General features: G+C 40.8%; 1 protein-coding gene across 1 annotated transcript in view; it reads left to right on the top strand.

Moving 5' to 3' along the window:
• The first annotated feature begins 8,741 nt into the window (after positions 1-8,741).
• SYT9 (synaptotagmin 9) overlaps positions 8,742-25,569 on the top strand; it is a 64,779-nt gene continuing 47,951 nt past the window's right edge. Inside the window, exon 1 of the mRNA XM_086613389.1 lies at positions 8,742-8,889. Coding sequence (XP_086469515.1) covers positions 8,742-8,889 — 148 coding nt within the window. The remainder of the gene's footprint in view (positions 8,890-25,569) is intronic.

The following is a 25,569-nucleotide window of genomic DNA, read 5'->3' on the forward strand; positions in this document are numbered from 1 at the left end:
AACCCAAATTCATAACTTCCTCTCCCCTTCTTCCAGATTTTCCTTTTTTAGGTACATCCAATAAAATATAAAAAGAATCATGGCTTAGCCCATCCGGCAGCTACGCTACCACGCAGCCACTCACTCACTCCTCCCCATCCCTGCAGCGGGATAGACAGAAGAAAAAGTACAACAAAAGGCCTGAAGGTCAAGATAAGAACAGGGAGGGATCATCCACCAAGCATGGCCCCAGGCAAAACTGGCTCGGGGACAAATCAATTTAATTTGTTAACAGCTCCTTCAGAGAGGATAACAAGAAACAAAGCCAAATCTTTAAAACACCTTCCCCAAACCCTCTCTTCTTCCTGGCTCTACCTCCTCCCCCATTGGTGTGCCAAGGAATGGGGGGTTGCAGGTCAGTTCGTCACACGCTGTCCTTCCTTAAGGAGGAGAACTCCTTACACCCTTGCAGTTCCAACATGAGGTCCCTCCTCATGAAAGACAGTTCTCCATGAACTTCTCTGACGTGAGTCCTTCCCCCAGGATGCAATCCTTACCCATCAGATTGCTCCAATGCACGTTTTCCCTCTGGAGTCACAGCTTAGAGCACAGTCACCCACTCCGGAGCAGAGTCCATTTCCACAGACTGTAGATGCATCTCTGCTTCACCGTCAGTCTCCGGCAGCATGGCGGACCTCTTCAATGGAGATGGTCCTCTATGAACATCTTTGGGCGTAGGCATCTCTGCTCCAGCGTGGGGTTCTCCACGGGCTGTGGGTGGATCTCTGCTCCAGCGTGGTGTTCTCCACAGGCTGTGGGTGGATCTCTGCTCCAGCAAGGGGTTATCACAGACTGTGGGTGGATCTCCACTTCATTGTTCCTCTCATGGGCTGTAGAGGTGCTGCCTCTCACCACAGGCTCCAGGGGAATCTCAGCTCCGGCACACTTCCTCCTGTTTCATCTTCACTGTGTAGCCATTGCTCTCAGATCTCAGCCCTCAGCTGTAGCCACACCAGTCCTGACGAACCTCAAACACTCCTGGCAGGATGAATTCCGCGGAGCGGGTGCCCAGGGGGTGCTTCGGCGCTCTCCAAGCCACGCCGCCACGGCCATCTCCAGTCGCACGGTAGTGGCCCAGCATGGGCAGCCACCTGCCCAGGATGCTGAGGTGGAGGGAGACCAGCCCTCCCACCTCCCCTCTCTCTTCACTACAGGTACCGTCTGGCATGGGTCCCTTTGTCCCCTTCTGAAATATGGCAGTCATAGAGGTGCTGATTGGCTTGGCCCTGGCCAGAGACCAGTCCGACCTGGCCACAGACCGGTCCGACTGGTTTTGGAGCCAGGGAAGCTTCATCCATCTCCTGACAGGGGCTATCTCTGCAGCCCCTCCCCTGCTGCCAAAATCCCACCACACAAACCCAGCACAAGAAAGCAAGCAGCAAATTCATGTTAAAAATGAAGAACTCCAATGAGACTAAAACCAAACCAACATGAAGTTTTCCTGTTTAAAATAAAGCGACAGGAACAACTTTGAGCAAGAAAACGCTGCTCTTCAGTAGACCTGAAGAGAAGCGGACCAACACTCTCTCGCTCTGTCCCTGTACTTTCTTTACTAGAGGTGCGTCAGTCCATGTCTGCTCGTGACAGTATTAGCTAGAGACCACGCATCTGAAACAGAATGTGCCAAATGAGGCCACCTGGACTTTTCACGTTCTTGTAATACAAAAGTTGAACTTTCTGTTCAAGCGAACCCTCAAAACCACACTAATACGAATTCATTTATTCCATTATTTCTGTTACTGTTTCTACACTTCCTACTTCAAGAACACCTAGCGGAAAGCATATTCTTGATGAAATTAATCAACTATTTTTAACCACTACTGCCTTCTGGATGGACTGTAGCTTATCTGATTATATGTTACAGAGCATATAGCCAGAACTAAAGGTAGACCTAAAAGGAATAAAATTTTTTATCAATCCACGAGGGAACTTGTGGATTTATTTTACTTGCAAGCAGATCCCATCTGATCTATCACTTAAAAATGTTTTCTAAATTTAACTAACTTTCAAAGAAGGCCATAACTACAGAAACACTAGTGACAGCTAAAATTTACAAAGCATTAAATTACCAGAAATCAAAAAAAAAGGGTGTTTTTTGGATGTTCTTTTTTTCTTGTTTAAAGGTTCTGTAACCTTTTAAGGTTCAAAGATAAGAGACAACATTCTCCTCACTGAAAGCTATTTTCTTAGCATTCTCTTACAAATTCATCAAGCTATAAGCCATAAAACCACAAAACATTTTTATTCCTTCTTTTGGTTGGGAAATAGTAACATGTAGCTGTAAGCAGCTGAGTGGAAATACATTAGCAGAGCTTTCCTGCAGTCCACATTATGATTGAGCTCTTATATATTTACTCATATGAACTGTACCGCTAAGTGAGACCATCAATAACAGTTAATTATATAAAGGTCCTACTAGACAGTATGATACCAATTTTGAGACTCATTATTGTCCCAGATGATTGTGCTTCTTGAAATAAAAAAAAAAAAAAGATAGTTTAGAGATAATAACATTTACTTTATTCAGAGGCTTTAAAGTTTGGTAAGCCTGGTTCAGGTTTTATATATAGCCTTGAGTATTAGCTAGACTCCTATCATACTGTTTTTTCTGGACAAGCTACTTTCACTGACATTTATCACATCAGCATTCCAGCTTGCAGAAAACGGGCTCTATTTTTTTATGCATTTACAAATACTCACATGATATAAAGATTTTTTTTGTTACTTATTGATGCATAAAGTACAGGACTAACTCCTATCTTGTTATCACCCCATTTTCAGCGGATTTTTTCCTGATATCAAGTTTTCATCTTCCTCAAGGACTTGGATGCTTCAGTATATCAGGGGAGGATGCTAGAGCAATGCCTCAGAAAAGAACAGTGTGATGGTTGTCCAGGTTAATGTAGGAACACTCTTCTCAGCATGTTGCTTTTTTCCAACAATAGTCAACCAAGCAACGTACAGATCAACGCTTTTGCTCTTTATCTGAGAATAGCTATTAGAGAGCAAGATGGTGTTGTGCCTCCAACCTAGCTATAGTTATAGTGCAGTTTAAGGAACATATTTTAGCAGTAAAAGAAGGACATCGCAGATGATAATTTGATTATTTGACCATCCTGTATTTGTGAGGTAAAACTAAAGTGTCCATTTGCCTGTTTATGTCTGAGATATCAATTTTCTTCTTTCACACCATGCCTTCATGTGTATTTATATGATTAAAACTCCAGTAATAAAAGCAGCATCAACTAACAGGCAAATATTAAGGGAAAGTGTCATAAATAACACCCTACAGAACAGGAAAAAAAACACCAGACCTTAGAAGTCACAAAAGATGTCTTCATACTCAGCGTGTGACTTCATCAGCTTCATTGGCCTCTCTTCAACACTCAGATTCCAGGGTCAAATTCTGGTTTATAGTTGCACAAATATATGCAGGACTGCAGTTAGAAAGGAGCTTGGTGTAGCGTGGTAGCTACGGCTCCCCTTGGTAGCAGGTCCTTCGACAGTTCTTCATATGTTTATTCCCAAGATCAGAGAGCTGGCATTAAGGGATGGAAAGCTAGACAAAATTGCAGCATCCAAAGGGGAGATAAAAACCACTGACTGCGGAGACAGGACTTTAAATCCATGTGAGCAGTCAATAACAAAAACCACAGACCACAGACTTGGGAATTCAACAGTTCTCCTCAAGCTCAATTCACTCTCAAGGCTGAATTATTCAGTAAACTTTTTTCCTCAGTAGTGGCTGCAAAAGCTGTCAAGGAAAAGATTGCCAAATTAGAATTAAAGTTGAATCAGAACAGAAGACGTGTTTTCCTCCCTCTTTCTCTAGTTTTGAGGAAGCTTTCTTAAGATAGATTCAAATAGCAGATAATAAGCTACAGCACCCAGAGTCCCCTCTATTAACAACATAAGGGGTATGAAGATCAGGAAAAAAAGTTGTTATCTGCTATAAAGAGGTCATGAAAGTGATCCATCATCTGAAATAGCTTGTATTGATGTTACACTGTTTACAGTCTTCTGGGCAGTACTTTGAGCTTGCATCTCTTCCTTTTCCCTAGGCAGTGAAGCTTTGTGCAATGGCAACATGGGAAGAAAAGCAACTAAACAAAAAAATCCCACTGATGAGCCACAGTAGACTTAAAGTAGCTGTCTTGCTTTTTCTCATAACCTTCACTCAAACAACTCGTTCATTACCTATGCTCCTCCAATTCACTTCATAAAATGTAGCTGAGCCCCAGTTGTATCAGGACATTGGCTGTCAGATGTATATTCCTAATCCTCTAACGCAGCGTGGCTTCTGAGGATGCTTGATGATATCTAAGAGATTTTGACATACTTTTATTCTGCTCAGTACAGGATAGACATTTTGCTTTTCCTTTGGGATCTGCTGCAAGAAAGCAACCTACCTACCATCATTCAAAAATCTTTGTCATAGCATTTCACTAATTCCGATGTACAAACAGCTCACAGGCCTCCTGCAGAGGAAAAAACAAAGCTCTGTACTATCCAATGTTTAACACTGTTTTTATGCATTATGTTTCAAAAATCTGAACAGATGTCAATATATGACATGTGATTCCATGTCTTAAGATTTTATAAATATCATAATAAAAATACATCACCATCCCTTCTCATATTCCTTCATCACATTATTTAATACTGATCTCAAAATCTTTAAATGTCTCCATATTATTGGCTGCACCCAAGAACAGCTATCAAAGTTTTATAAGACATTCTTAAAAGGATATCACCTTTCCTTTAGTTAACATTAACCTGTTTCCATATGACCTCTAACAGTCAGTGATGAGTAAAAAGCCCAGATAGAGGCATATCTATTGTCTAACTACCTTCCCCTTAAAAGAATTCCTAAAACCTTCTGTGAAGAATAACTAATGCCTCTCAAGAATGAAGCTGCCCAGAAAAGCACCATCTCACAACTCAGTAGTAGTTACCACATTCCTAATTCTCATATATTCACCTAAGCATTTTCTACTTTTCAATAGCATAAAAAGATATATCTGTTAAGAACAGAAGGTAGAGAGCATATACACATATGAGGAAGAGTGAGGCACAGAGTCTGGCATAGCTGATAATAGAAAGATTTGATAGATGCATCAGTCTTTGATCCTACAGTGACATTTTCCTTCTCCAGCCTGGACTTCAGGTGACTGCCCCTAGTGCAATGACACCTTTTAACCACAACAATGTACTCGGTGATCTCTGCCTTTTCTTCCCAGTCTTTAATCACAGTTAGTTCACCCACTTTCACTTTTGAAAAAAAAAAAAAACAAAACAATACCTTGTCATGTTGTATTTACTAGGTTTACTGCTCTACATGTTTCCTTGATTTCCTGAAATACACATGGCCTCTTTTTGCCCTTTTGTTAAAGAAAATAGTATCATGATGAGCTATATCTGCCTATTGAGGCCAAACGTCATTCAAACAATTATAAATATTTGATGCAAATACTTGATAAATTCTAGTTGCAGTATAGCCATAATAAAAATTCTGATGCAAGCCGCCTTACTTTCTTCCAGAAAACCATTTGTTTCATGAATGTCTTAACTTTGAAGATGATTTCATTGCCAAGCAACCCTTGTGTTACTGCCAGAACACTGGGGAAAAGCTTTATTTCAAGAAAAGAAAGAAGAACGTGTCAATTGATGAAGACAGAACTGTTGTAGGTCAAACATTCTGACTCCATGTGCAGCAAGCTAGGGGATTTTATCTAATTTCTGAGTACATCGTACTGTGTGAGGGCAGCTCCGAGCTAAACAGAAAAAAAATAGACTTATGGTCAGTGCAAGTTGTAACTCTCAAGATCAGGCTAACAGGAGTGTCCCACTGCATCATGCAATGCCCTTTTAGGACCGAGGTTAATTAGCACAGCATTCACTAGGGATCTCAAACATAACACAATCCCCTGAACGGGCAAAATCTGCAGCTGACACGAGTAAACTCATCACAACTAGGGGCGCCTGCAAGAAGAGAAACACGCAATCAATGACAACAAAATGGCAGATATAATCCAGTTTTCACAAACAACCACAGGAAGGAACAGTTGCATTTGCTTTTAGACACAGCTGATTACATTTACTGCTGTTATCTCCAGAAAGAGACATGGGCATTTGCTTACGCAGAGCACTTAGTACTTGCTCAGAGCTTTTGAGAATAGATGACTTTGTTTACTAGCAGTGATGTCCAAACAATTTTGTGGTCTTTCCTCCACCAGACTGAAAAATTTCCAATCCTCACCATCTGCATTACAAACATCTCAACACCTTCAAACTGCTGCCATTTAAAAAATGAGACAAGATATTTTAGTTATAGGAGAAAGATAAAGAAATTACCGCTTCATCAGTAGGCTGTCCAGAGTTCACTCTGGCAAGCTAGAATCCCAGGCTAGCCATGGCTTGTGGTCCCACAGGGTAAAAACTGCACTTTAGTAAATGCATTAATATCACTGCAGATGATATATTTGACTATCCTGGACAGAGTACAAGCTATAGAACAGCACAGGCATCTAGGTCAGTGCCAAATTACCAAAATACAGCCAAATAATCTGACTAAATGAGTCACAATGCACAAATTGTACAGTAATTCAAAATCTGATCACACATGATCACTGGACTAATTGGAGTGTTCTTCACTGATGTCTTTGTCAGTTGTCTTTGACAGCTCCCCTGTCTTTCCTCCTCTTTATTACGTATCACCAGCACTGGCCAGGACTTGATTTTGTGTTATAGATGAGAAAGTTTCTACCCCCAGAGACCTTATATACGTATGAATAATTCACTAGCCCTCTTGAAGCTGTTTGTCCCCAAAAGGGATTCTGGTATCTCTGGTTCTACCAAGTTCTTTAAATTTTACCCCTTCTTCACTGAAACACGAAGAGCAACAGTACTGCTAAAGCCTGGTCCTTAGTTTCAGAGAAAGAGCTGTGATTTACAGCACCTCTTCAGGATTGTCTCTCTTCCCTCCCTCCCTGCATGCTTGGAGAAACACGGCAATCATGTTGGTATTTCCAGCACCAAGACAAATATTTGTGCAGTATTTATTGAGACTAGTAGGAAGTTTATGCATGCTTAGATAAGAAAACATATACTTACGTCACAAAAATGTCTGGGCTTCAAAAATATGACCTCAGTGACTACAGCTACATACCATTTCATTATCTATTACTAATTCCTAATAAGAACAAGCCAGCGTGAAAGAGTTGCCTGTTTACTGATGAAATTCTACCTCGTTTATACAATCACGTTTTACAGACACAATTTTTCTGTTAAAAGTGAAGAAAAAGAAGTCATGCCTTTGAGACATAAGAAATGCTGCCAAAGCAGTAGGAGACATCAAGTTATACTAGTAAACAACTTTTGTTGTTAACATCCACTCCGTTCGCAGAATGCATTTTAACTTATTTCAATGATACACTTTTTTCCGTAAAAAAAAAAAGAAAAAAGCTTCTATGTTGCTGTCTACACTATTTCTAGAACTGTTATCAGTAGGCTGAACATCCACACCAGTTTGAACTTCCCAAGCTCATCACGGCCTCTGATATTTGCTTAAGCTATTATAAAAAGGGAGGGGGGGAGGGGGGGAGAAGTTAAGTTAAATGGAGCAGCCAGTTCTCAGCTTTTCCCCTCATGACACCCACCAGCCTCCCTGCCTGCAAATCCAGAAAGCGAAGCAGCACCTTACAAATCTCCTACTTGTGAGGATAAACATGCTTAATGGCAGACGCCTTCTCAGCCTCCTCCTCCTCCAGCGAAGGCTCTCCTGCCTTCCCCTCAAGCTATGGCGAGTTCTCAGGTGCCTGAGATTTCTCATCGATGCTTTAACTCTTTCTGACCCACCGCCCAGGCCAAAAGACGAACCCGCTGAAGAAGGCGGTTCCGTCCAGGAGAATCAATTTCTAACATTTTCCCCTTCACCGGGTTCCGGACACTGAGGGCACGCCTTGTTTATACAGAGCAATGTCAAGACAATTAGCTGAGTGAATGGAATAATTTCTGGATAGGAGTAGGCAGTGAGACACAAAAAGCATCCGGTATTTAACGCACTGCTAACATTAAACGCGGAGCAGCGAAGAGGAGGTTCGGGCCTGGCCGGCGATGGAGGGCAGGAGGCCAAGGAGCTGCCCCTCAGCACCTGCGCTCAGGACCGCCCGTCACCGGACTCTACGCCGCTTCTGAAGTTTTTTCCTCGGCGCGTTTTCAGACACGGCCGAGGATCTCGGCTCGGAGGGTGCCGCGACCGGACCCCGCCGCCGAGCGGAGCCCCCGGGGCAGGACGCGGACCGGGGTGCGGGGCCAGCCCTGCCTTAGGCGGAGGCACGGCCGGCCCCCCGCCCGCTCCCGCCGCGGGAGAGAGCTGCGCCAGCGCGGCTGGGCGGTCGCGGCGCCGGCCCTCCCCGCCCTCGCATTCAACTGGTGGGACGACCCCCCCCCCCGCCCCCCATCCGACTTCTCCGACCCTGGCAGCGGCGCGGCGCGCAGGAGGCGGCGGGACGAAGCCGGCAGCGGGGCGGGGGGAGCAGCGGGCGGCCCGTTCCGGCCCGGCCCGGCCCGGCCCGGCGGGGCGGGCGCCGCTGGCGGAGGATGCGGGTGGCGGCCCGGCGGCGCGGGCGGCTGCAGGCGGGCGGCGGGCAGCGGCGCGGCGCCTGACCGCAGGGCTCCGCTCCCGAGGATGCTGGGGGGCGATGCCCGGCGACAGGGAGGACGAGATTTGCCAGAAAGCGCTGCAGCTGCTGGCCGAGCTGTGCTCCGTCGGGGCGGTGGAGAACGAGAACTGCCGGGATTTCATCTACTACCTGCGGGACAGAGCCCGGCCCCGCCTCACCGACTCAGGTACGGCCGCCGCCGTTAGGGGTGCGGGCTCGGCGCGGGCACCGGCGGCCTCCCCTGTCTCCTGGCTACAGGAGGAGGGTGAACATCGCCAGGCATCCCTCGGAGGCCGGGTGCCGCGGGGCGAGGCCTGCCGGCACGGCGGGAACTGCCCTGGGGTGCCAGCGGCCGGGGGGAAGGGGGGGAAGCAGGAGAGGGGGTGCTCCCAGGGGCTGGTGGATTTTGCCCCGGTCTGGCCGGGGGAGGACGCTCGTCCGCGCTCGGCCGCCCGCCGCTGCGCCCGGTGGTTTCGGGCGGTGCTGCCGGGTCCCCGTTACGGGCGTCCGGCGGCGATGCAGACCCCCCGTTCGGCAGCGCTCCCCGCTGCAGCCGGGTGTTGACTGCCCGAGTGCCGGCAGCGCGGGGTGCGGGCAGGGTGGCGGGCAACTTTATCCTTGGGCTGGCCGGCGTGCCCCGGCCCCTTGCCGCGGCGCAGCCTGGCCCTGGAGCGGGTCGGAGCCTCCTTGCCCAGCGCTGCCTCCTCGGTAGCTTGCTGCAGTGTCACAAGCGGAGGGGGTCTGCTTTGAGCTCCTGTGGCCCTCCCCTTCGCTCTGGGTTTAATTGTAAAAGACAGAGGGGTTTCATATCTCAGCTTAAATGCGACGCAATGTAACTTAACTTTCCAGTTGTAAGCTAAAAAGACTGTTTCTTGCGTTTCCGTAGCAGATGTGGGGGTTGTAGTTCTGACAAGATGTACACTGAGGGTTGTGTGTGTGTGTGTCTGGATTATGGTTGCCTTTTCATATGTTGGCATAACACTCTGACTTAAAAACTTTACCTCAAGGAAGCTTTTTAATAAGGAAGCTCAGCTCCAGCTGCTCAAAAATGTTGAAAGATTGATGATGTTCTGTACGTCTCTGGCCATAAGGGAAAGGCAAATTGCAGTCTGAAGGAAGAGTTTATTATATTTATTTTTACACCATCAAGTTGAGTGTGGTCAGTATGAGGAGAAATTTAGAGAGTTAAAAGAGAAGTTGATAAACGTTTGCAGTACTGGAAAGCCTTGCTGTTAGATCAGCTGATCATCACAGCACAGTATTAATTTCTTTAATATTCTCTGAAAGAAATCAGTTAATGTAGCATAGGGCACTCTAATGACACTATTCTTAAATATTTTTCTGTAATTTAGTGAGTCTGAAGTAACACTCAGAGTGCAACTTACTGACAAATGCTTGGATATGGTAAAAGACCTGGAGGAAACAAGTAAAAAGAGAAAAAAAATGGGGAAAAGAGACTTGCTATCACAATAAATGAACAAGGAATTTTCTGACATTCAGTTTGCTTGCATCCAAAGCTATTTGCAGCTATTCTGGCTTCTTGCTCACTTAAAAATATTCAAATGCAATGTTTGATAAGGATTCTTTAAAATTAGGCAAATTTAATTGTTTTGTTCATATAGGCAGATTTAATTGCTTTGTTCATATAAGCAGTAATTTTTGTGACAGACACCTGTGATTTTCTGTAATTTTCATTTACTGAGCGATCAATCACATATTTGTATATCAGGTGATGTTTCCAAAAATGTCTGCTTAAATCAGTGCTCACTTTGAATACTAAATTACTTGAAATGCATATGGGACTTTAACCTCAGCTAGTTGGATAACAGCTTTACAGATTTCTTTCAGAAGCTACCTGCTTTTTTCTATCAGCCTCCGGCAAAAAGCGTACCTGGCATCTGTTTGGGAGCATTTTTAAAACATGTTGTGCTCAGTAAAAATTTATCACCTCTACCTAAAGATTTAAAAAAGTAAAATCTGTATTTATTTCTACCTGTTTTGCTTAAACCATTGTTATACAACAGCCTTCCAGTATTGTTGCAAACCTGCTCAATTACACAGAGCAGCGGTCCTTAACCTTCTCCAGCCAATGTGCAACAACAGTGAGCAATTACGCTGCAGGCAGCATCTTCCTATTGGCCTCAATTTTAACATTTTTATTTTTTGCAGCTGCAACCGGTCTCAGAGGGTCTAGCATAAGCTACGTTATCCATAAGCTCTGACTCGGAAACCACTTCTGTAGGGTAGCAATGTCAGGAATTTATTAATTTACCTTGTCTTATATTTCTTTTTTTAAAATACATACATTGTCTCAGTAAACTGGCTGTCCATGAGGTTTATTTAGCTGATCCTTGGATGTGATGGTATGGGTTGCAAGAAGGCAGTGTACATGATTTCCAAAAAGAAGTAATATGATTCACAATCAAAGGGTGGTACATTGACCAAATCCCGTGTCATTTACATGGTGAGTTTCATTGACTTCACTGGTGAAATGTCATTAAAAAGTCCTGACAGCGGATCCATTCCCTTTCCAGCCACTAGTGGTCCCAATATAGGAGGGTGAAGCAAACCTGTGCTGCAAGACAGCATCTTCTTGGCAGAATTAGGCAAAAGATAAAGCATTACTTGTTATAACCTATTTTTTTCTTGTGTGAAGGTGATTGCATTAGTCTCACTATCTTCCTCTTAGGCCAGACAAAAGACCTATCTAAAAGCGTGTACAACTTTGTTAGATTTGAGAAAAGCGTAGCTAGAAAACATACATGATTAGCTTTTGTACAGGAGTTAAAGCATTTCCCCATGCTTATAGAAGTTTTTCTGCAATAAAGTGGCTAAACCCAACTACATGGTGGATACAGATGATTTTCAGCACATTTGGTTTGAGCCATTCATGTATGTTGGCTCTGCTACATGAGTGGTAGGAGGGGTTGTACAGGTGCAGTAGCTACTGAAAAAATATTGGAAGTGAGCTGAGGGGTTGCTGAGCCTGATAATGGGATTTGTCTACAAACTTAACCTCCCGGCGCCCCTCAGTCTCAGCCCTTGGCAGCCACATCCCTGGAGATCTACTCATTTCTTGCCTGACATCTGATGCAGTTGGCTGTGTGGCTCTCCGCCGTCTGAGTATTTGGTGTGTGACCCAGGCAGGGAGGGCAGGAGGGAGGGGGACAGAGCGGACTGGATGCTTGTGGTATGCACAGCATCTTTATTTTTAATGTAATTTTCCCTATTATGATAAGTACTACACAGTGCTTAGAGCATAAGTTTAAGGGCTAATGAGTTTCAGATTTAATGTGCTGGTCTGCTGGATTTAAAGGGTGACATGGGTGAGTCAGATTTTAAAGATTTTCAGAAAACTAAAAATGCAAATTAGGCATTTAGTGAAAAATCTTCAATTAATTCAATAAGAGTTATATGTCAGAGCACCCTTGAAAATCCCAATAGGCATCCTTAAGCATTTAGATACCTTAATAAGCTGGATCTTTTTCTGTTCTATTCCTCCACTCCCTGTTTGTAATATGTTGATAATATTTCTATATCAGAGAAGGGTTTTATGAGGGTAAATTTCTAAGTCTGAGCACATAAAATATGTAATACATTCATAAAGTAGAGTCATATGGGCCTCTTACAGATATTCAAGTGAAAACCATGTTAATGATACGGCATTTGAAAACAATCACTCAAGATCACATAATGTCACCTCATGGCACCAGATGAAGCCAATATTGTAGATGAGGAAGGGAAGTTCCTTGACTAGAAGAATTATACTAATGTGTAAAAAACTCATAAAACACAACCAAAAAACAACATGAAGGCAGAAAACCTTAAGGAAGAGGCTGACCATTAAAAGAGGAATGAAGACCAAAAAAAGTTGCTTGGACCATTTCTGTAATAGATTTACGTTGCAACTTCTTAACTGGAAAACTTGGTGTGGCATGAATCAAGCCTTCCAGAAAGGGTGTATGCATTTATATGACTTTGGACTTTTAAAAGATGTACACTCGGAGCAGGGGGAAATCAAGAGAAAGAGTTACATGGTTTTGATTTAGGATCGTTTAGAGTTTGGCATAGAAGAGAGGAAGAAAGTCTTTTGGTAGCTGGAGCTAACGCCCTGTTCTCAGTCTACCTGGTACATGATGTGAATTACACTTCCATTGTAGCTGATTTGATTGCTTTAGAGTTGATTTCAGACATTTCAGAAATCAACCTTAAAGCTTTTGCCACTAGTTTTTTACACTGGAACAGGTTGCCCAGAGAGGTGGTGGATGCTCCATCCCTGGAGACGTTCAAGGCTAGGTTGGATGAGGCCCTGAGCAACCTGATCTAGTTGGAGATATCCCTGTTCCTTGCAGGGGGGTTGGACTAGATGACCTTTGAAGGTCCCTTCCAGCCCTAACCATTCTATGATTCTATGATTCTAGTTGTTGTTGTAGTTCTTGGGTGTAGGTGATTCTGGGTCTTTTGGGGGTTTGTTTTGTTGTTCTGTAGTGAATCTTTTTTTTTTAAAAAAAAAACGCAACACTTTCCCAGAGATGGCAGTGGTAGACTGCCATTGCTCATTGTAGACCTGATGGATTTCTGCACTGCCTTTGCTTGTCGTGTTTTGCCAACTTTCCAGCAACTTGCACTGCCTGCATACCTTCCAGTGACTGCTAGATATAGCAGCAAAGTGCTTAATGCATAGTTATATGTTTGCTCAATATCAGTAAAATTAAGTTATATAAAAGAAAAGTATAAAAGAGACTGAGACTCCCTTACACAAAACTTCATGTCCTTAGCACATTATACAGATTGAATTTTTCTTCCTTTAGTTAAAGACTATGCAACCCTTGAACACTAGGAATAAAAATTTAGGAAGGTCAGAGGAAGCTGTTTTGAACCTGAGAACTGGATAAAAAAGATGCTTATGAAGATAAGGGATAGTAAAAATGTCTAAGCCATTAATCATAATGAGTTTTTGTTAATGTTGTAGTGGAAACAAAAAGTAAGATTTCTTACTCTTTTCTCTTGTGCTGGATTGCACATTTTGAGCATAAGCCAAGTGATTTCTTACAATATTCTTAATTATGTGCTTTTAAATTGACTAATAGATGTTAAACCAGAATACATGCTGAATATTGTGGGTATAGTGATGGCCATTAGGCATAAAGTATGTTACAGGTCATAAGTAAGAGATCAATATTGTACAGTGACATAAAGTCAGATTTTAGTATTTGATGGAGGTAAAGATAGTTGACAATCAAGAAACTTAAAAATGTGGGCATGGGATGTGATGGATATTGAAGGAACAATGTATGAGAAGGTGCAGTTAGGGTATTGCAGTAGAATTTAAGAACCTTATTAATCAATACTGTATTTTTTAATGTATACTTTCAACTTGAGGAAATAGAAAAGCATGAAGAAAACAAAAAGCCTAAGTGGCATAAATGTGGCTTCCTAGCCCACCAGTTGAATGTGGAATCAAGGTTTTCTGTGGAGAGTGTCATTCTAGCAGGCTCGTCACACTCTAGGAAGCTAATACTTGCAACTGAATAGTAACCCAGCAAGCTTCCCTTTAATTCAGAACTGAGTTTAGAAACAATCTTCAGAAAGCAGCTTAATTTCTGAAGAGGGCATTTTTAAATTTTTGCAACTCCATGACTTACTGATTTATCCCCCTCCAACTTCCAGGAATGTAACAAGGTACAGAGTTTCATCAAGATCCTAAATACATCTAGATTTATCTAGATATATGCAAAAAGCATTTTCAGAGTTGTAAAGACATAAGAGAGATTTGAGTGGGTGAAATAACTTTCAGTATGTTTTTTATTTCTATTTTACTCGTTATAAGCCATTGCTTTCCATACTTTAAATTTTATTTTCTTCCTGCAAAATGAATATAAAATGCAGCCATTCAAAATTGATAGTATCCTATATGACATGTTAGCGCAAAACTCTTTGCAAGATAGAGGACAAGTATGAATCGTATTCACTGACATGAATGAAAAAGTATGAGGTTCAAGCTCCTTTGGGTTTCAAGAACCAAAGTACTGTTTAAAAAGTTTAAAAAACCATAGTGATGTTATGTATTTTAGACTAAAAATATATATTCTTTTTCTCTTTTGAAAACTCAGGAACAAGTTTTCAGAAGGTAAAAATAATTATTTCTTGTTGCCTGTATTCTAAGATGCTCTGCTAGTTTAATTCTCTGTAAACAAATAGGCTCTCAGAGATTTTCCTGTCATATTTAAAGAGTTTAGTATTGTTTTTTCCAGGGAAATCTGTTTTAAACAGGTAACTCTGAAGTTTGAAACAGAGTGTAGAAAAGAACAAATTATGTCGAAAGAAAAGGGGCTACCTGTGTGCTTAATAATGGCTTGAAGCTGTAATTAAAGTAAATTAATTTATGTAAAAGTAAAGTAAATGAAAGATTTTACTTTAATGTAACTTCGTAGAACCTTTCCTAGAATATTTTTTGTTGTTGTTGTTTTTACAGGTAACCTAAAGATGTATAGATGTTTAAGTTATAATTTACACTTTGGAACCAGAGCAAAGGAAGCCTACAAAGATCATTCTTACAATAAAACTGATCTTGAGCTTTGATCAGGTTGCAGCATAGTCATATTAAACATTGTTCAAACATGAAAGGATAGATCCTTGCACTACTGAAATCACTTTACATTTTTCAGTGGTGCAGAGCAACTTCAGTGGAGAAGTGCTTTCCTCTAACTTGAGAAGACAAACATGAGTAGGTTTTCTGTGGTATCTTTGACCAAGATTCATGCCACTGCTGTCCTGTGGCTGCTCTTGGATGTTGTGAGAGGAGAGCAAGTTTAACTGTGCGAGAAAAAGACAAGAGGAAGGTGGCTTCTAGCCTCTTGGCCTTTGCACCCATATTCAGTACAGGTGTGGAAAGCAAGAGCTTTCTGGGGCTTCCATTTCCATTTTGTTTATCCTTCTCACTTCCATGGGAATTGTACCAAATGTCTGGTTTTTACAGTATCCACTTATGCACTGAAGCTATAGAATCATAGAATGGTTTGAGTTGGAAGAGACCTTTAAAGGTCATCTAGTCCAACCACCCTGCAATGAGCAGGGACATCTTCAACTACATCAGGCTGCTCAGAGCCCTGTTCAACCTGACCTTGACTGTTTCCAGGGATGGGGCATCTACCACCTCTCTGGGCAACCTGTGCCAGTGTTTCACCACTCTCATTGTAAAAAATTTCTTCCTTATATCTAGTCTGAATCTACCTTTTTTTTAGTTTAAAACCATTGCCCCTTACCCTATCACAACGGGCCGTACTAAAAAGTTTGTTCCTGTTTTTCTTATAAGCCCCCTTCAAGTACTGAAAGGCTGCAATAAGGTCTCCGCAGAACCTTCTCTTCTCCAGACTGAATATACAGCACAACATTCTGTTATGCTTGTGTTTAACAGACTGATGCCAACTACACCCCTTTGTATTTAATGCAAAAAAGTATGTTTATTTGTATACTATATTCATTGTATACATATATATATAATATTTATTTCCTGAAGTCATAGCAAGCAGATTTGTGAAGTAATCCTAAAAGTTAGACTAACATACCAGTTGAATCAGAAGTCAGTTATCTCTACAGTCATCCTACAGTTTATGCACGTCTCTTCCAAATGTGCGGTGAATGTTAAAGAAAATGGTTATTTTGAATTGTGAATAACAAAAATACATATAATCAAAAATAGCCTAAAGAGTAGTGACAAAAACATCAACCTTTTAAAAATTAGGATGGCTAAATAGCATACGGTCTGTCTTACACGTGAATTCTCATCTAAAATGCCAGTTTTGCTGATGAAAACAGTAGGCTAAATTTAGCCCTTGTACATACAACCGTACATGCCACTAAAACTTTATCACTGCGTTTGTCGTAACTCTTATTTCAGTGGGATTTGCACATCCCTCCTAGACAGGGGGGAGAGGGGAAAGAATTTGCTTATTATAGTTTCCTGAGAAATATCCTTAAGCTTTCCGCAGGCAACAATTTACGTTTGGAGACACAAAGCTCGGATCACTTAAGTAGAGGTGTTACTGTAATGGATTTATGGGTCATCAATTCCTCAGAAAACATGAACCTGGGTTACAATAATGCCATTTTTCAGTACTGGTAGAATTCTGAATTTTTAAGCTTTTGTATGATCCATACATTTAGTGACCCAAGTACCGATGATCAGCCACATGTTCCCCCAGATAGCTTTCTGGAAATTTCCTTTCTGAACTAATTTGTGAGAGTTTAATTACACTGACAATTCAGGGACCTAGAAATGTTAAGTCCAAAATTATTGCTGTCATAACAGCAGATCCCGTTAAATTCAGTCTTGAGGCTGTGCAGCACTATACCGTCTTTGGTGTGTCATAAGTAGAGGTGGATCATAAACTGTGATTTATGTATTTATGCTTAAAACCACGTTTCTAGGTTTTAGTTCTTCTCTCACTGAAAATAATGATCATTGTTGGTTTAGTGCAAAGCTGTACTTAAGAACATTGCACTGTGCATCTTTTGCTATATTTTGTCATTAATTTAAGCTCTTTTGTGGTTTTATTTAGACCAAAGAGATAAAGAGAGATTATTTTGGTCTAAAGCTTTATGTCCCTTTCATATTGCTAACAAAATTTTAGTTCAAGGGATAAGAATTTAGAATAATTGATTACAGATGGAAGGATTTTTCATAAAAATGCTGTCAATTGCAATTTATAAAATCTGTAATTCCTAAGGTCCATCATCTTACAAGATAAATCTTTTTTGCATGTTCTGTAGTACTGTTATGTAGTGAGTACTTGATCCATTTATTTGGAGAGTTCAGAAAAAATTCTGTCACATAAAGAAAATGCTGTGTGTAACAGCTGGTGGTTTTCACATTTGTTACAGTAGCTATTGTAATCACACTGAATCTTGTGTGTTTTAAGTTGCTCAATATGTTCAGCTGCATTTTTTTTTTTTTTATATTTTAGACATTCATTAGCCAAGTAAAAGCACTTTGGCTTCCTTTGGCAGACATGTACTTTACAGGATTTTATCTTGTGTTCTTCCTATGGTTAGTTGGAATTCAGAAATACAGTGGATGCAGCTGAACTGTGTCCGTATCTTGAGCCAATTTACAGTTGATGTGTGTCTACCAAAGATAAATGTTGGAAGAGTCCAAGAATACCTAATCTGTCAGAAAAAGCTTTTGGATTATTGATGTAAATCCACCATACTAACAACAACAACAACAAAGTCAGGCATTAATGACTTTGGAGTTAAAACTTTCAAAGGGCATGTAAAATTATAGGAATTAGGATTTGAAATAGGATCATTCCTTCCAGTATGCTTTCTCATGTTCTTTTTTTCCAGTTCAGTTTTACACGCATGTGAAAAGAAGGCCTTCCTGACTTTCTTTGGAAATACATTTCCTACGTTTCCATCAGCAAGTTTGTTCAAAATTTCTTAATTCCATCTTACTTCCTGTGAAACTCCCAAATATTTCCTTTGCCCATGTGAAGAGCCTTTTTGTGTGTATACAAAACACTAAATATTTATATTTTAAAATTTTTTCTTGTAAACCAGTCTTCATCATTCCTACCCAGGTTACTTTGTGTCTGGTTTCTCCATTTGTTTTCTAGATTGTGTGTGTATACGACTGTGTTTCAGATTTTTTTTTCATCTGGGTGTTCCCACTCTATTTCTCAAGCAGCATCTCATTTTATTTATTGCCAATATTTCTAATATTTTTAATTAATCTGTGTTTTAATTCTCTGACCTCAGGAATAAGGTTTGTTTTCTCTTCACTTTTAGTGTAATTTCAGAGTGTAATTGTATTGCTGTTTAATCAATCGATATATAGTGTTTAACCCATCTCACACACAGATCATCTCATTGGACATCCGGCCACAGCTATATAAAGTTCTCTTTAGAACTCCCTTTTAAAACTTTCTACTTATTTTTTAGTTTTCAAGAGGTTCATGCCTATGGAGTCAATGGTTTCACTAATACATATTAAGGTACTACAAAAGGTGTTTCTCACATCTATCTAATTATGTAAATAATTAAAACTTGTAATTCAGTAAGAATTATCCTACTATAATATATAGTACAATAGCAATGTATAATGCTAATTAGAAAATGATCAATGAGACCAACAGTCTTATGATCTTCTTTTTCCATTTGTACCAGATGTTTTACTCATTTAAAAGAAAAGTTTATTTATTTATTTATTTTCCCCTAGAGAGGTTTAATGGATGAAATTAATGCCTAGTTATTCTGGGTTTTTTTGGGGAAGCCTACCATAAATGGGCGATCTCAAGCATTCATTATGCTAAGGTCTCTCTGCACAGCAGAAAGGAAGAGAGTGTTTCCTGAGTCTGGCTACAGGGAAATAAAGCAGGTATTGCGTTGGTTCTCACGGAGTGCCGTTCTATTCCCCATAGTACGGCTGATGTAGGATGCGTAGCAGTGGCATTATGGCAATTCTTACCTGCTGAAAAGAGCTTTTAGGTCCATTAGCAGCCGAATACAAGAGAAAACAGATCTGGTATTGCTTAAAAATATATGGAAAGCTCTGAATAGGAAATTTGTTTATCAGTACTGGTTTTTTTTAAGCTTTACCAATTTGCTTGGGGTAATATAAGACACAAATCTAAACTAAGAGCTCCAATGTTGTTTAATTCTATGATTGTCCTCTTTTCTGCAGTAGATCATGCCATCAGGAAAGGCTCCTATTTCCGCAGATGCCACTGAGGCATCTGTGGTAGCAAAAGACTAACTTAAACTTTTCCTTTTTTTTTTTAATTGACAAATATTAATGATGATTAACGAGTAAAAAGTTTTCTCCATCCAATTCAAGGACTGTGAGGTAGATCATCAGGTTTAATGAAGAAAATGAGTATAGAACTGGAAAATGGAGACCAGAAATTAGGCTTAGCTGATAAACTGAAAGGTGAGGAGTTGTCCTATTTTTTTTTTTTTATTTGGTTCGATTTGTTTGTTCTAAATTTATTGCTGGCTCACAGAGAAAGAGAGGTGAAACCTCCTGGTGCAGCAGGCATGAGCAGGAAGCCTGTTGCTTGTGCTGCTCAGGAGATGGACAGGAGGAGCAGAACAGGCGGCCAAGCCTCTGAAGAAGGAGATATCACTCGTGTTCCTAAGGGACCAAAGAGCATCGAGCAGATTTGCTGTCACTTGGAAGTTAACTGAATTGAAGACTGAGATCTTGAGGACCTGCCTAGAGGGACATAGCAGACAGGAGAAGTTGTGGGTACACCTTGTTATACCTCTAAGAAGTGTACATATATATACACACCTATAAGAAGTTATATTTCTGGGTTTTATTACAGTGAAATTTGCCTTTTTTTCTGAATTTAAAGGCCTTTTTTGAACTTCTCTGGGGAGTTCACTGTAGGAAAAGGTAAAAGTGGATCTGTGTAAATGCTTTGGCTGAGTTGGGGTCCCATCAGATGCTCATTGCTTTTTTTTTTTTGAGTTAAGCCTGTCTGAGCAGGCACAGTTTGACACTGACAGTAGGGCTGTGGCTAATCAGAAAAGAGAAAACTTGGCCATCATGGCTTCACCTCAGCTCTTTCCTATGCAGCAGCATCACCGTTCCTGCCAGCTTCTGTTAACTGCAGAAGGTCTAACATTTTTATATCTGCTCTCATTCTCAAGTTAATGTCACATTCCTGCCTACCTTATTCATTCTCTACCTGTCTCTTGTTCTGTTGCCGTTATGTTATAAAGAGTGATTTGACTAGTCAAGATGATTTCTTTCCTACTGCTGATATGAGCCAGTGATGATAAAATAGCTAAAAGCAGCGCCCAAAATAGCAGTGCACAGGTATGGGTTTGCCAGAGCGATTCGATAGTAATTACTGTATATGTCCTTCTGTGGTTTAGTGTTGCAAGTGAGACTCAGCACTGTGAATAAAAACTGTACTTTCTTCCTTTTATGTATTTTTCTTCCTTCTTTTCTCTTTTTCTTTGGAGCTGGAAACCAGAACAGACCTTAATAGCAACAGCGTCAGCAACATCTTCAGCCATCTCAACTTTTTTTCTTTCCCAAATGGTGATGGGAAGCAATTTTTCACCTTCAGGAACACCTAAAATGCAATCTTCACTTTTCATCCTAGAGGCTTTATGTACCAAGAGAAGAGGGAACAGAGATTTGGTTAAGATAGAAGTCTTGGGATTTGACATTTTCAGTGGTTTGGCTGGTTTACCTCCTTTTTCTGTACCCTTCTTACGTGGAAGATTTCCAGTGGTTGTTGTTGCCATGGTACTAAGCAGGACGAGGTGTCTACTCCAATCTTAAAACTATGTTTATGGTCGTATCGTGAAAAATTATCTCTTCTGACAAGCCAGGCTTGTTTACGCAGAATTAATACAGCACCACTTCTCTCATTCTGAAGTGGAGAAAGGCTCTTCAGGTCATTCCCCGTGAGCCAAGGCAAATGCGAGCTTCAGCAGTGCTGGAAAAGCCTTAGAATTAGCTCTGTCCTTCCATTCCCTCGTTAGCTGTTCAAATGAACAACCGCTTCACGCCCTGCCGAGCAGCTGATTGGCCTTGGAGGGAAGAAGCATCTGAAGCAGTATTAATGTTTCATTCAAAATCATGAGAGCCAGGGAGGAGGAGAGGGGAATTAGGGAATTCAAAACCCCGAATCCGTACTGCCTTTTATTTCACCAGGCCCTTTTCTCTTGAGCGGCATCCCTAATTGTTTCCCACACTGGATTTCCTCTCAGGACAGTCTTGCTGACTTTGTGAGATACTTTTTCCAAGGGTAAATTTAACAGTGTTCAGCCCTCTCTCTTCCCTTTGCTGTTCTCTCTCTGTTCTCTTTCTCCTCTCCTCAGCCCTGTGAACAGTATTTAGTATAATGTATGCTGTATAGGAGGTGGAGGAGTAAAGAAGCTGGGCAGTCCCTCCGTCCTCTGCTATCTTCCCTTTTATCATCACTGCTGCATCAAGACCTAGTATGTTTACTATGTAAAAATCCCTTTTCATTTTCTCAGTAAGCAAAACGGATCAGAAAGCTGTAAAATTAGTACCTTAAAATGCTATCTCAAAGATATATGAGCAAACTAAATGTGATAAACCAATCAGTAAAGGAGTGTAGTAGAATGCATGACAGAAGAATAGCCAGCTCCATCTGAGAAATACACAAGTCCATGGACTCCAACAGTATGAAACATCCAAAGCCATAAAAGAGGAGCAATTCTTACTTTTCTGTAGCAGTCTCAGTGGTTTGAAACATGGTTGGCAGCCATTCCAGTGTATTTATTGCAATCGTAACATCATGGATATTAAAGGAAACATCACCTCAAAGTGGGTATTCACATAAGATCTCGTATTTATTGTAAATAGTATAGCACGTGCCAGGGTTATTAAATCTGGAAATGTTGATAATAAATAAAAATTGTTTTCTTAGGACAGGAGTAGAAAAAATGTTAGATGCAGAAGAGTTGTGTAACTAGTCCTTGACTAACAAGGAAGGACCCCTTTTACAATGTTTCAAGCAGTGTGGTCCCCAGTAAATTAGAGCAAATAGGTGCTAAGTCATAGAATCATAGAATGGTTAGGGTTGGAAGGGACCTTAAAGATCATCTAGTTCCAACCCCCCTGCCATGAAGTCCTTCAGTACTTCTGAGATAAATAATATTGTTGAGTTTAAAAAGCCAAATGTTGCTTATTCTCTTACCTATTAGATAGTCTTCAGAAAAAAGAAGGTAAAAAAAGGAAGCTTTTACAGAGTATTTCCTGACTCAACAATTGAATGAAAGGAATGATGCTGACACTTGGTTCAAGATAATGGGAGGACTTAGCCCCGGCTAAGGAGGACTATGAACATACAAAATGGCATAGGAGATAGCTGGCTGTAAATCCTGCGAAATCAATTATGTTAACGCAGACCTTTTTGATTCAGGCATGTCGTTTAGAGACAGTAATACAGTTGACTGGAATAGATTGCTAGTTAGGGACTGTGAAAACTAAGGCTCTTTTCTTGACTGTGCCTGTCACTTGGGTGTCATCTTGGAGAAATCTCAGTGCTGCCTTTTCCCTGCCCTTTCAGTACCGACACGCAGTTAAAATTCCAGCTAATCCCCTGTCTATAATCAGCAGAGAAAGCAGGGCATGTCTCAAGTGTGATGTCGGTAAAGCACTGAGCAGAAAACTGCCTAAAAAGCAGCCAAGAGAAAACATTAGGCGCAGGGACTTAGGTGGAAAGCAGTCGTCGTGAATATGGCGCGCTCTGTTTTCATAGTGAACAGGCAACAAGAGCCTGTCCTTTGTCGGGGCCTCTCAGCACTTTACTCTTATAAATAATAAACAGAATATATTTTCCTCCTGTGGAGGTTGGCAAATAGAAATGTGCCTCTGTTACCAGCAAGGAAGCCGTAATTGAGAGGCAGAGATTTGACGGAATACACATTCAAATGGGAATAAATAAAAGCATAAGGAAGATTTCAAAACCTCTAATTCTCTGCTGGGCTTAATCTGAACATTTAGCTATGGAATTTATTCATGATATCTGTTTGCAAGCTTGGATTTATGTTTCCAGCCCAAAATCCCGCCCCACACTCTAGCCTGCACCTGACTGTGCAACAGTACTAACAGGGTAACTTTTAGTGGTCTTTTCCATCTCCCGGCATTTTTGCCATTTACTGCCTCTTTTCCAGCATAAGAGTTTCAAACACTTACTTTGATGGCCTGGGTTAGATGGCAAATGCACGTCTTGGCATGACACCATTTGACTGAAACTGAAAGGACTACTATAAAGGTAATTCTGTACACATTTTTGTAGCAGAAATGCACAATAGAAAGTATGTTTCTTGGAGGGAGAAGCCTTTTTAATGTGCCCTCATTCTCCAGTTTGCCCCCCCGCCCTCACTTGGGATTGAGCAGTGTATTTTTACTGACTTAATTTACTTGTTATTAAGGATATATATTTGTTTATTAATTTCAGTTGTATACCTCAACATGCTCATGTTCTTGCATCTCTCTTGCAAAACAAGTTTTGCTCATGTTTAAGAAACTTATAATACGAATCACCTTACATGAAAGTCCTCCAGAGGAATTGTTTAACAGTGAGGTAGCTACTCAGCAACCCACTAACAGCCCCACTTCACAAGTCTGAAAGTTCGGAACATGCAGCTCTTTGAAGTGCATGGTCCTTTCCCCTCCTTCTTCCTTTCCCCCTTGCCTTTCTCTTCCTTTTTGTCAGTATTTTTCTTAAGTGAATATAATCTTATCCTTACCAGTGAAATGTTTTCTGTTTTCTTAATGTTCACATTTTAGTCACTCAAAAATTATTCTCTTTTCCTACATTCATCTGATTTTCTCTAATCTTGGGACAAAACTTAATCCTGCTATAAGTCAGATTTCAAAAGCTGCTAAACCAGAGCCAATAAATCTGACTTCATGACTTCTGTAGTACAACTTTCACTCAAAATAATCTTGGAGATGAAAATTTTCAAAGAAACGTACATGAGTGAAACTACTCGTACCTCACTGAAATGGAGTGGGAATTTGATATATAAGCCCTTCATGTATTTTTGAAAATCCAAGCCTTATCATTTGTGGTTGCATAAAATAAGAAATGACTGCTGTTCAAAATACTTATCCCAGTATTATAATGGTCTCATCTCATTTATTCCATTTTGTGTTACTTGAATGATAAATGTATGCAATAACAAGAAATAAACAAATTCTTCCTTAAAAATAGAATGTGATCAATTTTCCCCTCAATGCTGTGCACTTTCAGCACAAGTTACTGTGAAAAGTAATCTTTACTAACTTAGTGAGGCAAATACAGGTTGTTAAATGTCAACCCAAGGGTGGGAATAGTGTTAATTGAAAGGAAATAGGATCACAGCCACTTCCTGAGAGAAGGACATATACAAGCACCTGATTCTAAAGAGGAGACTTAAAATAATGTTCATGTAATATGGTTTTATGTCTATTTTTTCTTAACATACTCAAACTACCAGAAATATGGCGCAATATTTTTAACCTCATTTTCTTTATTTATTTTTGAGGGCCATGTGAGACCAAGATAAGTAGTGGAAATTGCTGGGTGCCTTATCTGCCTATGGATGTTGGATGACAAATAAAAAATTACCAAGTGTTCAAAAAAATTATCCTACAATCATCCAGCTGAAGTAACTGAAAAATTAGCAAATCCCATCAGCACATTCCAGTTAGCAAGGGAAGTGGGTTGTAGCTGTCTCTGGGGAGCTAAGAAGAAACCCACATTATTATTTTTAGTTGTATTTTTCTCTGGGCAAGAATAAAAGGTGTAGGGACCAGAAGATGGCAAAATAGTGGCTAGAAATTTACCATCCATTTACTCTGTCACATATGTTTGCTTTTGCCTTGGAAGTAGCAGAATTCTTGGAGTTCTTCAAAACCCAAGGAATTCCCCAGATCTGAGAGCAATCCAGCTGAGCAATTCATTGGGGAGGAGAGAAGACATGAAAGCTGTGGGTCAGTGCTTCTACACTGTTTTCTTAAGTATCCCACTGATGTGGTGTTTCTGGGAACAAGGGGCTGCTGCCAACATTTTCTTCTTTACATTCTCATTGTAATTCTGAGAGAAAGGTAAGGAGAGAGCAGTTGTTCTCCCCTTGGAACAGGCCTGAGGAAGAGCAGCGATGAGTTTGCAAGGAGAAGGTTTCAAAGTTGATGGTCCCTTCTCTACATCCCATTTGTTTATGTACGCCAGCCTGCAGACACTAGTGCATAGCATGAAGGGTATATCAGTGATAATAATTAAACTAGTCTTAAAAAAAGCTATGCTGTATGTCATCATTATAATTTCTCTCTCTGGTAAGGTTGTTTATCCTCTTTTTCTTATTTATTGCTTGAGTGAACCTAATACAT

Source organism: Tauraco erythrolophus, chromosome 6 (genome assembly GCF_009769465.1).
Source record: "Tauraco erythrolophus isolate bTauEry1 chromosome 6, bTauEry1.pri, whole genome shotgun sequence".
Taxonomy (NCBI): domain Eukaryota; kingdom Metazoa; phylum Chordata; class Aves; order Musophagiformes; family Musophagidae; genus Tauraco; species Tauraco erythrolophus.